Source organism: Entelurus aequoreus, linkage group LG17 (genome assembly GCF_033978785.1).
Source record: "Entelurus aequoreus isolate RoL-2023_Sb linkage group LG17, RoL_Eaeq_v1.1, whole genome shotgun sequence".
NCBI lineage: Eukaryota > Metazoa > Chordata > Actinopteri > Syngnathiformes > Syngnathidae > Entelurus > Entelurus aequoreus.
Window position 1 is genome coordinate 15,411,598 of NC_084747.1, and position 15,556 is coordinate 15,427,153.

At 40.3% G+C, this 15,556-nt stretch overlaps 1 protein-coding gene across 1 annotated transcript; it reads left to right on the forward strand.

The window, feature by feature from the left end:
• The first annotated feature begins 63 nt into the window (after window positions 1–63).
• Window positions 64–13,748, forward strand: LOC133632531 (zinc finger protein 501-like). Its single transcript, XM_062024999.1, has 2 exons — window positions 64–354; window positions 9,267–13,748. Exons 1-2 carry the CDS (start codon window positions 264–266, stop codon window positions 10,310–10,312), a joined length of 1,137 nt encoding a protein of 378 aa, XP_061880983.1. The 5' UTR covers window positions 64–263; the 3' UTR covers window positions 10,313–13,748.
• The last annotated feature ends 1,808 nt before the right edge of the window (window positions 13,749–15,556 follow it).

Below are 15,556 nucleotides of genomic sequence, written 5' to 3' on the forward strand. Positions count from 1 at the left end.
CTCAGGTCTTGGTTGAAAGAAATTACGTTGTCCACGCACATGCGCAGAGCCAATCGTGACGTGTTTCCGGTAACGAAGGCGGCAACCAAGATGGCGGACTGGGCAGCTGTGGCTTCCTGGACAAGATTCAAGCTTACGATTTAAAGGCAAATATAGCAACACATCCCTCGAAATAATCGTCCTTTTTTAAAGCCCACGAAACGGAAGTTGAGTTTGTAGCGATGGAGTTTTGTCTGACGTGAAGATTGAAGACGTGATAGAAGATGGACGACTACTGCTATGCTAAGATGGCGACGTCCGCTAAAAGAGAACATGAAAGAGAATCACCAACGGAGATAAACACGAAAGATGAAGGTGAGTGACTTGAAGTTGTGTTATTCGGAAGCTATTTAAAGCCCTGAATGGAGGGTTGATGAGAAATTAGCCGACTGTTGAAGAACGTAAAGAAAGAGCCGCCATGATTGTTAGCTTGAAGAAGGCAGTGGAGTTCACATCAGAGGAGATGAAAGAATGCAAAAGTCAAATGAAGAAACTGCCAGAACAAAACAAGCGCTTGTGTAAAGAAAATAGTGATTTGGGAAAGAGTAAGAGCTCTGCAGTGTGTAAAGAGCAGGAACATCCTGGAAATAACAGCAATAGAATACAAGAACAAAATATGGGTGAGGGCGGACCTACGTCACTTCCGCCTACCAATCCCCTAGCAACCGGGAATTCGTTGAAAACAAACCAGCTCACAGCGAACACAGCGTTGACAGAAAAAGCATTTAACGAGCGTTGTGGCTTGGAAGTCGGCGTTAAATTCTTCATTTACGCATTTTTACTTATTCGCATATCGTGTGAAAAAACGAAAATGTATTATTTGCGTCAGACTCGTCTCAGTGAACTTTAAAGCTTTTCAGGCTTAGCTTAGCTTGCTAGTTAGCTTAGCCTGCGCGCTACTAAGAAAGAGACGCGGAAGTTATCAACAACAAGATCAAGTGTTAGTGTATAAAATATTGAGAGATTTGAGGGCTACATGTATTGATTGGCAACATGAAAATTATAGGGTTTATTGGTTTTTAAAAACCCAACTGTTAAGTGCAAATTTAAACGAAACCGGTTTTCGAAAATAGCTAGCTAGGCTATAGACTATAGTATATTACTTACTTAACTTAATCCTCTTCTTCTCGGATGGGAAATAAGGCTTCGACGACTCGACGCCATTCATCTCGCTGCTGTGCTCGTCTCTGTGCCTCGCCCCATGTAAGCTTCATCTCTTTCAGCTCCCCTTCAACTGTTCTTCGCCAGGTGTTCTTTGGCCGCCCTGGCTTACGTTTTCCCGGTGGTGTCCATCTTAACGCTGCCTTTGGTATCCTCTCGTTGTCCGGTTTTCGAAAATAGCTAGCTAGGCTATAGACTATATAGTATATACCGCATGTTATTTTTGTACAACAACAACTTCAGCTGTCGAACGTTATAAGGTACAAATTCAACAAGTACAACATTAGCACGGACGTATAGCCAAGTTGTGGTTAAGAAGGTGGATTTTTGTTCCTTATATTTACCAGAAACGAAGTGATCCGAACACACGACCCGGACTCCAGTGAGAACCGTCCTCGTTTTCCTGGTGTAAAGCTGCGAGCCATTTGTCTGGTCTCTGTGGGCTTTTATCACGCTTTGGCAGAACAAAATACAACCTTTGTTTTCCCTGTTTCCAGTTGTGGTTAGCACAACCAAAAACAACACAGTTTTTCTGCATTTTGGAGGCAGAATGACGGGTTTAACCAGCGTAGGTCGACAGGTTAAAGAGTAATGGCAACGGTTTGTTTTCAACGCCAGTCTGGTTGCTATGGCTCAAAGAACCCGTATATAGCTCAGTTGCCCGGATGTCGGCCCTCACCCATTGACTATAAACCAAACATATTGATAATAAGGTAATTAATTAATGAGTATATTATTATTTGAATACGGGGCCGATACACCATGAATTGATTAACGTGGACCTCGACTTAACCCTTGTGTAACGTTCATATTGTTGTAATACTGAACAGATGTTTATTGGGATAAGGTAAACATCTGTTCAGTATTTTAACATAAAAGTGTTTGATTGTGAGGCATTAAAAGCCACAAAATGCAACGGGTCCATCAGACCCACAAACGCTGGCTGAGTAACAACAATATGAACGTAGCACGGAAAATTTCTCTGCCAGTTTCTGCATCTCACAGGGACTCTTCTTTTGTGTTTCTGCACCTGCGGTTCCCACACAAGGTTGCAACATTGTTTGTCAACACTGTCTGCTCTCATTTTCTCGCACATTTGACCCTCTGATGTTCTGTGTACCTACACTCTGTCCTCCTCCTGTCTAGGCCTGCTGTGTGTGTGTGTGTGTGTGTGTGTGTGTGTGTGTGTGTGTGTGTGTGTGTGTGTGTGTGTGTGTGTGTGTGTGTGTGTGTGTGTGTGTGTGTGTGTGTGTGTGTGTGTGTGTGTGTGGTACACAGAACATCAATTCCCACACTTCTATTAGCCCTGGGTCCAGTGGACCCGGACATATTATATGTAAAATAAATGTGTAGGGAGGGTGTATGGTGTGTGGTCATTAAATATGTATTCTGATATACTTTCTTCACAGAAAATGAGCCAAAGTCAGTGAGTCTCAGTTTGAAAAATTAATTAATTGTATCATATTTCTTTTAATAAAAAAATTAAATCAGGTCCCACAGACCCGAGCACCACACAAGGGTTAAACAAGTTGAAAAACTTATTTGGGTGTTACCATTTAGTGGTCAATTGTACGGAATATGTACTGTACTGTGCAATCTACTAATAAAAGTTTCAATCAATCAATCAAAAATCACTTGCTCGAACAATAAAAAAAACCCTCATCAGTCCACTTCCATAGCGAGATATAAGTTAGAACTTTACGCTACTTTATATTAGAAATGGCAACAGCAGAGGGTGAATGTCCCATAACAAGAAGATAGAGAAAAAGAAGAAGCTTATCGACTACAGCGTAGGCGCGCACATTTTCAGGACTTATGCAGATCTCAAATACACATCAGCAGGTACCAGAAGGTAAGAAAAGTTGGTTTTGCATAATATTGTGAAACAAAACATCAGATAATATATCTACTTATTGGTGTCCTTTTTTCCTTCTACACACACCATAGTAATACTTGTAATTTGTTTATGAACACAGGAGAACCGGAAGCAGCAAATAGAGATTTAATTTGCAGTCTTTGAAAAATAAAATGTGTCTGTGGACGGGGGCGGAACGGGGTGTGCCAGGACCGGCCTCGAAGACAGCGACAGGTGTAGATGGCCCAGGTGGGCCTTGTTATCTAATCACCTCTCGCCTTTATTGGCAGCAGCCGTGATGAGACGAGTAGTTGGAGTTGGAGGTGCTGCTGGGCAGACGCAGAAAAGACTTGTTGCTGGAAAGCAAAAGTCTCGCACCTTGGCGAGAACAAAATAAAACAGTGTTATACCCTGAAATCCTGGCTCTCCTGGCAGTGTGTGGTGGTCTGAAGAACCCACTACAGGGCAACATCTACATTTGGCGCCCGATGTGGGGCCACCACACACTGCCAGGAGAGCCAGGAATTCGGGGTATAACACTGTTTTATTCTGTTCTCACAAGGTGCGAGACTTTTGCTTTCCAGCGACAAGTCTTTTCTGCGTCTGCCCAGCAGCACCTCCAATTCCAACTACTCGTCTCATCACGGCTGCTGCTAATAAAGGCGACAGGTGATTAGATAACAAGGCCCACCTGGGCCATATAAACACCTGTCGCTGTCTTCGAGGCTGGTCCTGGCACACCCCGTTCCACTGCAGGCCCGCAGGCCACGCCCCCTCCACAGTGTCATCTTCACTGTCCCGGGTGCAAACGTATTACGATGTAGAACACGTTAAGTCCATACATTTTATGTTTCGCGGCGACAACGCCAGTGAGAAATTCGACTTCCTCATTTCACAAGGAAAAGCATCTGATTGGCTCTAGTTTGTAGCTAACTGCCGTCCCCACTCTCTTATGTACGCCATTAAAGAATTGTGATTGGATGTATTCTAGGGCTGCAACTAACGATTAATTTGATAATCGATTAATCTGTCGATTATTACTTCGATTAATCGATTAATAATCGGATAAAAGAGACATACTACATTTCTATCCTTTCCAGTATTTTATTGAAAAAAACCAGCATACTGGCACCATGTTGTGGACATTGGGGGTGCAGCATACACCAATAATAACACAGAAATGTAATTCATCAGAACTGAATCAGATATTGTACATGTTTCTGTTGTGAATAATAAAGGATTAATTTGAAGCTGCCTCTGAATAATAGCATGAAATATTCCAGCACCTTCATGACGTTTAGTTATACTAAAGCGTCACTCAAATCTAAATATATTTATATAGCTTTATCGGCCCGGCTACATTGATCCATTATGAAACCAACCTGAGATATTTCTGTCCGTTACGTTTATTTCCAAATTGGTAACCGTGCGTTTTCTCTCTCAAAACGGAGTCAAATGTGCCGGAGACACATTATCAGCCCCGCGTTGCAACAAAGGCATAACTTTAACGTTACTCACAAAAAAGCTGAACTCATAAATGCCTGTTGCCACAATGGACTTAAAAAGTTACGTACTGTGAGTTCCTCCCTTCATCCATGGCTCCAACATGTTTCCTTTTTCAGGTGCTCCTGAAGCAATGTTGTACTTCCGTGCCATTTTGCAGGAAACGGTCTTCTTTGAAGTCTTTAAAGTGAAGTGTTCCCACACTTTTGACGACTTAGGTCGTACACTTTTCTCCATTGAAGCAATAACCTCAAGATGTTTCTCCGCTAAACTATCGGTACTGTTTTCCTGCGCCATTTTTTGCACTGTTTTTGTACTTATTTTGATTATTGTTTCTCAGCTGTTTGTAAATGTTGCAGTTTATAAATAAAGGTTTATAAAACAAAAAAAACAACAACAGAAAAATAACCAAAAAAAAAAAAAAGCCTCCGCGCATGCGCATAGCATAGTTCCAACGAATCGATGACTAAATTAATCGCCAACTATTTTGGTAATCGATTTAATCGATTAGTTGTTGCAGCCCTAATGTATTCCTTTCCCACGCATCGACAAAATTAAATATGATTGGATTTCGTATCTGAAAACTTTTGTTGGGTTTTCATTTGTCGACACTGGTTTTACTGAGGGTGAGGGTGAGGATGACTGCCTGGTATTTACAGTCCGCAAAGTATTTGAAAATACCGTTTAAACATCACAAAATGCCACAATTTCAGTCAGCCATTTTGAATATTCCACTCCGAATTTCAGGGAGTGAAATCAGTGTAGTAACGGTTCTGCACTCTGACCATATTATCATATCAGTCAAATACGCAAAAAATGGAAAGAGATTTGCTGTTTATCATTCACTGTCCTTATGTCAGACAAGAACTATGCTTGGTTTTTGTATGCATTCGAAGTCATAAATAGCTAACAATTGAGTCAACAGATCGAGGGTCCTCTGTTGCACTCATTATACCCTCTCTGAAAACATCCAGAAACCTAAATTCCAAAATACCTGTGGCGGTAGGGGGCGTGGTTAGGGGGCGTGGTCAATATGCCGTCCTCACATGATTTGCTATGATGCATACACTACCGTTCAAAAGTTTGGGGTCACCCAAACAATTTTGTGGAATAGCCTTCATTTCTAAGAACAAGAATAGACTGTCGAGTTTCAGATGAAAGTTCTCTTTTTCTGGCCATTTTGAGCGTTTAAATGACCCCACAAATGTGATGCTCCAGAAACTCAATCTGCTCAAAGGAAGGTCACTTTTGTAGCCTCTGTAACGAGCTAAACTGTTTTCAGATTTGTGAACATGATTGCACAAGGGTTTTCTAATCATCAATTAGCCTTCTGAGCCAATGAGCAAACACATTGTACCATTAGAACACTGGAGTGATAGTTGCTGGAAATGGGCCCCTATACACCTATGTAGATATTGCACCAAAAACCAGACATTTGCAGCTAGAATAGTCATTTACCACATTAGCAATGTATTAAGTGTACTTCTTTAAAGTTAAGACTAGTTTAAAGTTATCTTCATTGAAAAATAAGGACATTTTAATGTGACCCCAAACTTTTGAATGGTAGTGTATATTCTTTAAAAAGGCACAAAAAGAGAGATATACATTCAAAACAAATCTGTTATTATTAAGTATAGTATTAACATATATATTTTCTTACATTATATCATGTTGTTCTATTCTTTATTGTACAAGGTACTTTGTTGAGAATTTTTATTTTTTTTTAGAGATTTTTCTCCAATCATTTTAGTCACTCTTTCTTTAATAAAAAGGACTGGCACCAAATCTATTTCTGGTGTTATGGCAGACTGTACTCGTGTTAGGAGACTCTGTTTGGATACTGTCGCTTCGTGGCGAAAAGTGAGCCGCAGAGAGCCTGACGTCACACTTGCTTCGCGTTGCTAGGAGCCTTCCTCTCATTAAAAGCCGCCAGTGTCATCTTAAATTGTGAATAACGCTGTCCACGGGTGTATCTCAAATTTATTAAAGAAAATCCACAGCGCAAACACGCTGCCTCCGCTCCAGACAACCTTGTGCGTATAGCTTACGTAATCACAACATCTGTTTCAAGAGCACTGTTCCGGTGATTAAAGTACGTCTTTTTCCAGCCAAATTTTCGGCGCATCATTAGTCACTAGTGCACAAATAATTAACTATATATAGCCATTCATCCTGTAACTACCTGCTGGTGTTAATGTGTATGTTACTGTGTTTCCCAAGGTCTGTGAACACACCGTGTCGGCGGAAAATGAAGCAGTGTTGTGTGTCTAGGGGTGAAGCACGAAGGAAGTGCTTGTTGGAATTGGGCCTGTTGTTATCGTAAAATTGGCAATAAAAGTTAAAAAAATACTTTGTTTTCTAATTTGTTTTGTTAGTTGTGGCGGCTAATATGAAGCGGTGGCGCACCGCCACAATCAAATACATTGAGGGAAAACCCAGAATGTAGTTAAACCGGATTTATAGCGTAGCGCTTTTATTTTGAAGCCGGAAAAGTGTGTGATTGGTTTGAGAAAGTGTCTTGACATGTTTTGATGTCGGATCGACTGTTTGCAATAAAAAAAAGTCTCCTTTCGACGTCCTTTCATTACTGTTGAGCTTTTGTCATCTGACTTACTAAATCAGTCACAGTAACAATCTAAATGTCACTGCACCTTAACCGTAATCTGAACACGGAAGTGCAGCGAGCGTTTTTTGCAGGGAAGTCGTGTCTTCTCAAGGCGAAAAATAGTATTTTCTTGTCGGGAGAACAACTTGCCATGGGTTTGAACCTGATATTTCCATAAGGTAGTTTTTAAGGCTGAAACGACGCGTCGACGTAGTGGACGTCATCGGTTACGTAAATACGTCGACGCCGTTTTTGTGCGTCGACGCGTCGCATATTTACGTCACACTACCGTCATGGCGAAGCGCAAAGCAGACGATCAAAGCAGGCGGTGCGAGCGAGGGAGACAAATCACGCCAAAAGTCGTCAAAAGTGTGGGAGTATTTCAATAAACGGCCTAATAATGTTGTTGTATGCACGCCGTGTCGAGCGGGAATGGCCTATCATAGCAGCACAACGGCTATGAACGAACATTTGAAAAGAAAACCATCAACTAGTCAATCGTCCGCGCGAGCATACGTTGTCATCATTACACAAAAACATGAATGTGTCATTTGTATCTGCTAGGGGTGTAACGGTACGTGTTTTGTATTGAACCGTTTCGGTACGGGGCTTCCGGTTCGGTACGGGGGTGTGCCGAACGAGTTTCTAAGCTAATGCTAAAGTCTTAACAAGCTGCTTTGCTCCTTCTGCTTCTGTCTCAGCATGCAGCATTGTCCCACCCACACAACCATCTGATTGGTACACACAAAGCATTATCAGCCAATCAGCAGTGCGTATTCAGAGCGCATGTAGTCAGCGCTTCAGCGTCGAGCAGATAGGTGTTTAGCGGGTGAGCATCAGGCAGTGGACTCTCCCCAAATGATAATAAACACCTCCCAGTCAACTACTAGTAACATCACTATGAGCCCGTTAACCTTATAGAAACTTAAACTGCAGCTCAGCTCACTCGCAGTCCTGGCTTGAGGTGAAGGCTAATTAGCTCTCAGTTCCAGCCACATCGACCCCTTCTGAGCGCCTATTTTCAGCTGCTGGGAATATTGTAAACATGAAAAGAACCAGAGCATGTAGACATGCTAACCTTTCTTCATTACAACTGTTAGACACTCACTGGAATGAGTAGAATTGGTTATTGTGTACTGTGTTGGACTGGATGTTTATTTTGCACATTTTAAAAGCAATACTTAATGTTTACAGTGCTCCAGAATATTTAGATTGGCACTTTTTTGTATTGGATGTTTATCTTTATTTTTGCACATTTTAGCAAATAAGCAATACTTTCACTTTTGTTGAAATGTTTACACTGTTGTTACAGAATATTTCGTTTTGCACTTTTTTGTAATGGATGTTTATCTTTATTTTTGCACATTTTAAAGCAAAATAAGCAATACTTTTACTTTTGAAATGCTTATACTATTGCAGAATATTAAGATTTGCACTGAATGTTGACTTTTATATTTGCACATTAAAAAGCAAATAAGCTACTTTTAATTTTGTTAAATGTTAAAAGTTTTAAATGTTTACATTGTTACAGAATATTTAGTCATGTTGTTGTCAATGTTGACTGAGTGGCCATACTTCTTTTTTTTTTGTAAATAAAAGCCATGCCTTTTGAAAAAACTGGCCTACATTTATTTTTTCATCTTCATTTTGAATAAAAAAATAATCGGTAAAAGGAAAAATAATATATAGATTAATCGGAAAAAAAAAAATCTATAGATTAACCGATTAATCGAAAAAAATAATCTATAGATTAATCGATATAAAAATAATCGTTAGCTGCAGCCTTAGTAGTTTTTCTTTTGTCCATTTCTGCTCGCTTGTGGCTCATTAGTAAAAAGTGAACTGAAGCCAAGTTCGACCTGCTATGGCACGGCCTCGAGGGTCAAAAAGGAGGAGTGTGCGTTTTATTTATATACATATATATATATATATATATGTATATATATATAATATATATATATATATATTATATATATATATATATATATATATATATATATATATATATATATATATATATATATATATATATATATATATATATATATATATATATATATAATCTCTGAACTAAAGTTTGTTTGTGTTGTTTGTGTCCTGCAGACGTCCAGCAGCTGATTGGTCTTCCAGAGGCACTTCCCCCTCAGAGACTCGGAAAAAGCTCCACTTTGAAGCAGGAGACTCCACAACCATCCCACATTAAAAAGGAAGAGGAGGAACTCTGGATCACTCACGAGGGAGAGTGTCTTCTAGGACCACAGGAAGATGATCTTACCAAGTTGCCAATGACTGTTGTCTCTGTGGACACTGAAGATGATGAAGAGAAACCACAAGTAGACAACCTCTTAGCTCCACTATCAGATAGTGAGGCTGAAGTCGAAGTTGAAGTAACATTGAGCAGCGATACAGACTGTGAAGGTGATATGAGGACTCACACTGACAAACAGTCTGGATGTTCTAAAAAGAAAAGCAGTAAAACCTGTTTAGGCAGCCCAGTTTGTGCTAAAAGCTTTACTAAAAAGAGCCATTTGACTCAACACATGAGAACACACACAAAAGAAAAAACATTTAATTGTTATGTTTGTGATAAAAGCTTTTCTCATAAGAGCATTTTGACTGAACACATTAGAACGCACACAGGAGAAAAACCATTTAATTGTTCATTTTGCGGTAAAAGCTTTTCCCAAAAGAGTAATTCAATTCGACACATGAGAACACACACAGGAGAAAAACCATTTAATTGTTCAATTTGTGGTAAAAGCTATTCCGATAAAAGCAATTTGAGTCAACACATAAGAACACACACAGCAGCTAAACCGTTTTATTGTTCAGCTTGTGGTAAAAGCTTTTCTCATGAGAGAAAATTGATTCAACACATGAGAACGCACACAAACGAGAAACCATTTAATTGTTCAGTTTGCTGTAAAGGCTTCCCTTATGAGAGAAATTTGATTCAACACATGAGAACACACACTGGGGAGAAGCCATTTAATTGTTCAGTTTGTGGCAAAAGGTATGTTTCAAGGCATGGGTTGAATGAACATATAATGAAACATACTACAGAAAACCCATTTAGTTGTTCAGGCTGGGTAAAATATTCCAGTCATGCAAATGCAGCAAGACACATAAGAACACACAATGGAAAATAACTGTTTGGTAGGTGGTATGTTGTTCATATGTGGCGACATCCATCCAAACCCAGGACCTCCTCACTGCTTCTCTCATTATTATCCTAGGTATTCGTATAAAATGGGACTATTTGGAGCATAATCTTATCTCCACATGACCTTATGTCTTCTGTTTATCTGAAACTTTCCTGAATAGTATGATAGATGATGCTTGTAGTGCTTGGTTACTCCTCCTTTAGGCGAGACAGACCTGATGAGTCTAGCTGGGGAGGAATTGTAGTCTTCTTCAGTGGTACTTTCACCGCCTCCAGAACGCCTGACTTTGAACGCCAACAACATGAATCGATTTGCCTGAAACTACACCTTCCAGGTCGCCTGGTGTTCATGTTTTGTGTCTACAGACCAACATCAGTTGGTGTACAAATAATCTCCCCATGTTGCAGCCCAAAACAAAACAACCATGGAATTCTGGCCCAGAAATGTTGTTATAAAATTGTGTTCTCTTAACACGTCAAAGACAAATGGCCCTGATGGGATCTCAGCAACTGTACTTAAAAACTGTGTGCTGGAGCTTGCCCCAGTACTTGCCAAGCACTTCCAGATTTCCCTGGACACAAAGACAGTTCCATCCTTCTGGAAATCTGCCCATATGATTGGTAGTGTACCTAAAAAGGGAAAAAAACTAACTTTATTGCACTACAAGCTAATATCCCTGCTACCTACTACATCCAAAGCATAATATGCGACCACATTCACAAACACCTCGACCAACATAAAATGTAATGTGATAACAAGTACGGACTCTGTGAGAATTGATCTACAATTGACATGTTTTCTTACATCACCCACTGGTGGAACAATGTTCTCAATTCGCAACAACACATTTGAGTTTATTGTCTTAGATATAAAGAGAAATTGTATAAACATATTTGTTTTCCCTTAATGGTGGACTATATTAGGATGTCCGAAGTAAATTTTACCAAAATCCCTATAGGAACCATTTCCACGGAGGAGAACACTGCATATTGGTGACATTTTTACTCTGTTTTAATTTGACTTCTTGCTAGGAATACGCTTGTCCGTCCACAATATGCTCGAGTCCTCAAGCAAGTGCACTAAAATCTTTAAACCCAGTTTAAAAAATATATAAAAACAAGACACACAATACACTTTCCTTGGCAGAATACAATGGGTTTGGAAAGTATTCAGCGCTCTTTAAATTGTTCACTCTTTGTTTTATTGCAGCCTTTTGCTAAAATCCAAAAAGTTAAGTTTATTTCTCATGAATGACAGAAAAATGTAGAATTCTTTGCAAATGTATTAAAATAGAAAATGGTCGTAAGTATTCAGACCCTTTGCCGTGACACTGATATTTAACTCACATGCTGTCCATTTCTTCTGATCCTCCTTGAGATGGTTCTGCTCCTTAATCGGAGTCCATTTGTGTTTAATTAAACTGATTGGACTTGATTAGGAAAGGCACACGCCTGTCTTTACAAGACCTTGAAGTCTCACTATGCATTTCAGAAACAAATGAGAATCATGAGGTCGAAGGAACTGCCCAAGGAGCTCAGAGACAGAATTGGGATATCATTTCTACAGCATTCAATGTTCCTAAGAGCACAGTGGCTCCCATGACCACAACTCTTCCTAGACCTGGCCGTCCAGTCAAAGTGAGCAATCGTGGGAGAATAGCCTAAAGGTAAAGAAGAACCCAAAGATCACAGCGAGATGGGAGAAAGTTCCACAAAGTCAACCATCACTGCAGCCTTCCACTAGTCTGGGCTTTATGGCAGAGTGGCCTGACGGAAGCCTCTTCTCAGTGCAAGACATATGAAAGCCTGCAAAAAAAAACACACGAATGACTCCCAGACTATGAGAAATAAGACTCTCTGGTCCAATGAGACCAAGATTGAACTTCTTTGGCGTTAATTGTAAGCAGGATGAAAAGAGCACAGCTCCTTTCCCCCATTCTCAGCACATTCTACAGAGGCACTATAGAGAGCCTACTGACCAACAGCATCTCTGTCTGGACTGGAGCCTGCAGTGCCTCAGACTGGAAGTCTCTGCAGAGAGTGGTGAGGACGGCGGAAAAGATCATCAGGACTCCTCTTCCTCCTATCCAGGAGATCGCAAAAAGCCGCTGCCTGACCAGGGCTCAGAAAATCTGCAGAGACTCCTCCCACCCCCACCAAGGACTGTTTTCACTGCTGGACTCTAGATAGAGGTTCCGCAGGCTCCGTAGCAGAACCTCCAGGTTCCGTAACGGCTTCTTCCCTCAGGCCATAAGACTCTTGAACACATTAAAATAATCGCCTCAATTCCCCCCAACAATGGATTAACTGGCTGGAATATAAAGACAATATAACATACATCCATAAACGTGGATGCATATGCAAAAGTGCAATATATTTATCTTGCAAATGCAACGAAATTTAGTTCTTATCTGTACTGTAAAGTTCAAATTTGAATGACAATAAAAGGAAGTCTAAGTCTAAGCAATATGTGTGAAGAAAATCAGGCACTGCTCATTACCTGTACAAGACAATCCCAACAGTGAAACATGGTGGTGGCAGCATCATGCTATGGGGGTGTTCTTCAGTTACAGGGACAGGACGCCGTGTTGCAATTGAAAGAAACCTCTTCCAGAGTGCTAAGGACCCGGGCCGAGGGTTCACCTTCCAACAAGGCGATGACCCTAAGCACACAGCTAAAATAACCAAGGAGTGGCTTCGAAACAACTCTGTGACCATTCTTGACTGGCACAGCCGGAGCTCCGAGCTGTCCCAGCTCAAAACGATGCTTCCACTCAAAGGGTCTGAATACTTATGACCATGTGATATTTCAGTTTGTTTGTTTTTTCAATAAATTTGCTAAAAATTCTGCATTTCTCTTTTTTTCTGTCAAAATGAGGTGCTGGGTGTACATTAATGAGAAATAAAATGAACTTTTTGGATTTTAGCAAATGGCTGCGATGAAACAAAGAGTGAACAATCTAGAGAGGTCTTAATACTTTTCATACCCACTCATTATTTATTGTTCTGGTTTCTTAAGAGCCATATTTGTGTTATTTGAATGTTTAAATATGTTTATTTTCTACCACTTTATGGAATTATTTTGGTTTATGTGACCTCACGTGGGTTCATTTCCTGTTGTATGTAAACACGTCCGTGTATGGATTTTCATATTTACCTTTACTGTATAGTAGTGATGTTTTAATATCTTGCTTTGTCTGAATATTAATATTATTTTTCTTATGACCATTTTTTTTAAAATATGATTTTTTATTTTTATGATCACGTTGTTGCCGTTTTGAAAGCTATTGTTGCTGTATGGTGTTTTGTGTCGCTTTGTTATTGAAATAAAGATAAATAATTAATGTATGCAGCAAGCTGTTGGAGATCTTTTTTCAGTCTGTCGTGGCCAGTGCCCTGTACTTTGCAGTGGATTTGTTGGGGGAGCAGAAGGGACTTAAACCGGATTGACAAACTGATCCGGAAAGCCGTCCAAACTATTGGCACGCATTTGGAGGTGTTTGTGTCAGTGAGGGATAGGAGGACACTGGAAAAACTGCTCGCCATCCTGGACAATCCTGCCCACCCACTCCACCAGACAATTGAGGGACAGTGAAGCTCATACTCCAACAGGCTCCTTCAGCTTCGTTCCCACAGTGTTCGATTTGAGGCTCATTTAATATAATAATATAATATATCAGTGTGGAGGTTGCCCTTTAGTGGGTTCTGCAGACCGCCACACACTGCCAGGAGAGCCCGGATCAGGGTTACAACACTGTTTTATTCTTATCCAAATGGTGCAAAGGTTCTGCTTTCCAGCAAACTGTCCTTTCTGCGTTCATGTCTCTCTCTGGCTCTCACTCCAGCTCCAACATCGTGTCTCATTCCGGCTGCTGCTAATAAAGGCGACAGGTAATTAGATAACAAGGCCCACCTGGGCCATTTACTCACCTGTCGCTGTCTTCGAGGCCGGTCCTGGCACACCCTGTTCTGCGGCAGGCCGGCACCCCACGCCCCCCTCCACAATCAGTATATATTATATACTGTATATATATTATGTAAATATTACATATATGTTATATTTTATATTGCTACTATGGTACATTTTTAGTCTACTTTACACATTTTGTTTTCGCCCTCTTTTTGTGCCCTTATGTGCATTATCCTTTCCATCCTTACCTTTTCCATCCTTTGTAACTGAGCTACTGTGTGGAACAATTTCCCTTGTGGATCATTAATGTTTGTTTAATGTCTTATTGGTTCGGAGAGAGCACTGCTTCTAGGCTCAATGTGCACAATTTAATATCTTAGTTGCTCAGACAGTAATGTGTGTATAAAAGTTTATAGAAAAAGATTGGGGTGGGTAGGATTTGTGTAAGACGTCACTGTGTCTTGTATTCATCTTCACATTTAAAATGGCTCGGATTAGCCCGGTAGTCGTTAGCTAGCGGTCAGTGCACTAGCTTTCTTCTCCAGGAAATTAGCAGTATCACCAATCCAGAGTGGTTATTGTTGCGTCTGACCAGTCTTCCTTTCAGGGAATTAAAGTCACTGGTCAATCCCAAGTTCTTTCAGATGACATATGTGTTGAGTAAGAAGGACCATCAAGACAGAATAGGAATATTATCAAGTTTTGTTAAAGCTTTAGGAGACCAGTCCTACAGTCCGTTAATAGCGGCATCTAGAAGCGGTCTGAAAGCCAAACGAAAAGAGACAACTTATTGAATACGAAAACAGCCCCCACCCTGCCCAGAAAGGAATACAGCCTCATTGTTCTAATACTGATAAGGTAAAAAAGGAAGTATGCTATACTCCCACATTCCAACCCCTTCAAGGTAAAGCACAGAGTTTACCTGCGGACATAAAATACAAGCGAAAAGAGTACACATGGGAAAATATTAGCTGATTTAAACATGACTATGAATATAGAAAGAACTCTTAAAAATATATGCATTCTCCGCATTATCCATCAGAGTTGTATGACAATTTTCATTTGAAAAGATAATACTCACCCCTGGGAGATCCCTAGTCCAGCACGCTGCATCTTAGACTTAGATCTAGACAAACTTTAATGATCCACAAGGGAAATTGTTCCACACAGTAGCTCAGTTACAAAGGATGGAAAGGGGAAATGTTGGAAAGGATCGTGCCAACAAGGGCACAAAAAGAGGGCGAAAACAAAAGGTATAAAGTAGACTAAAAATGTACCATAGTAGCAATATAAAACATTATGTGACCTATTTTTATGGGC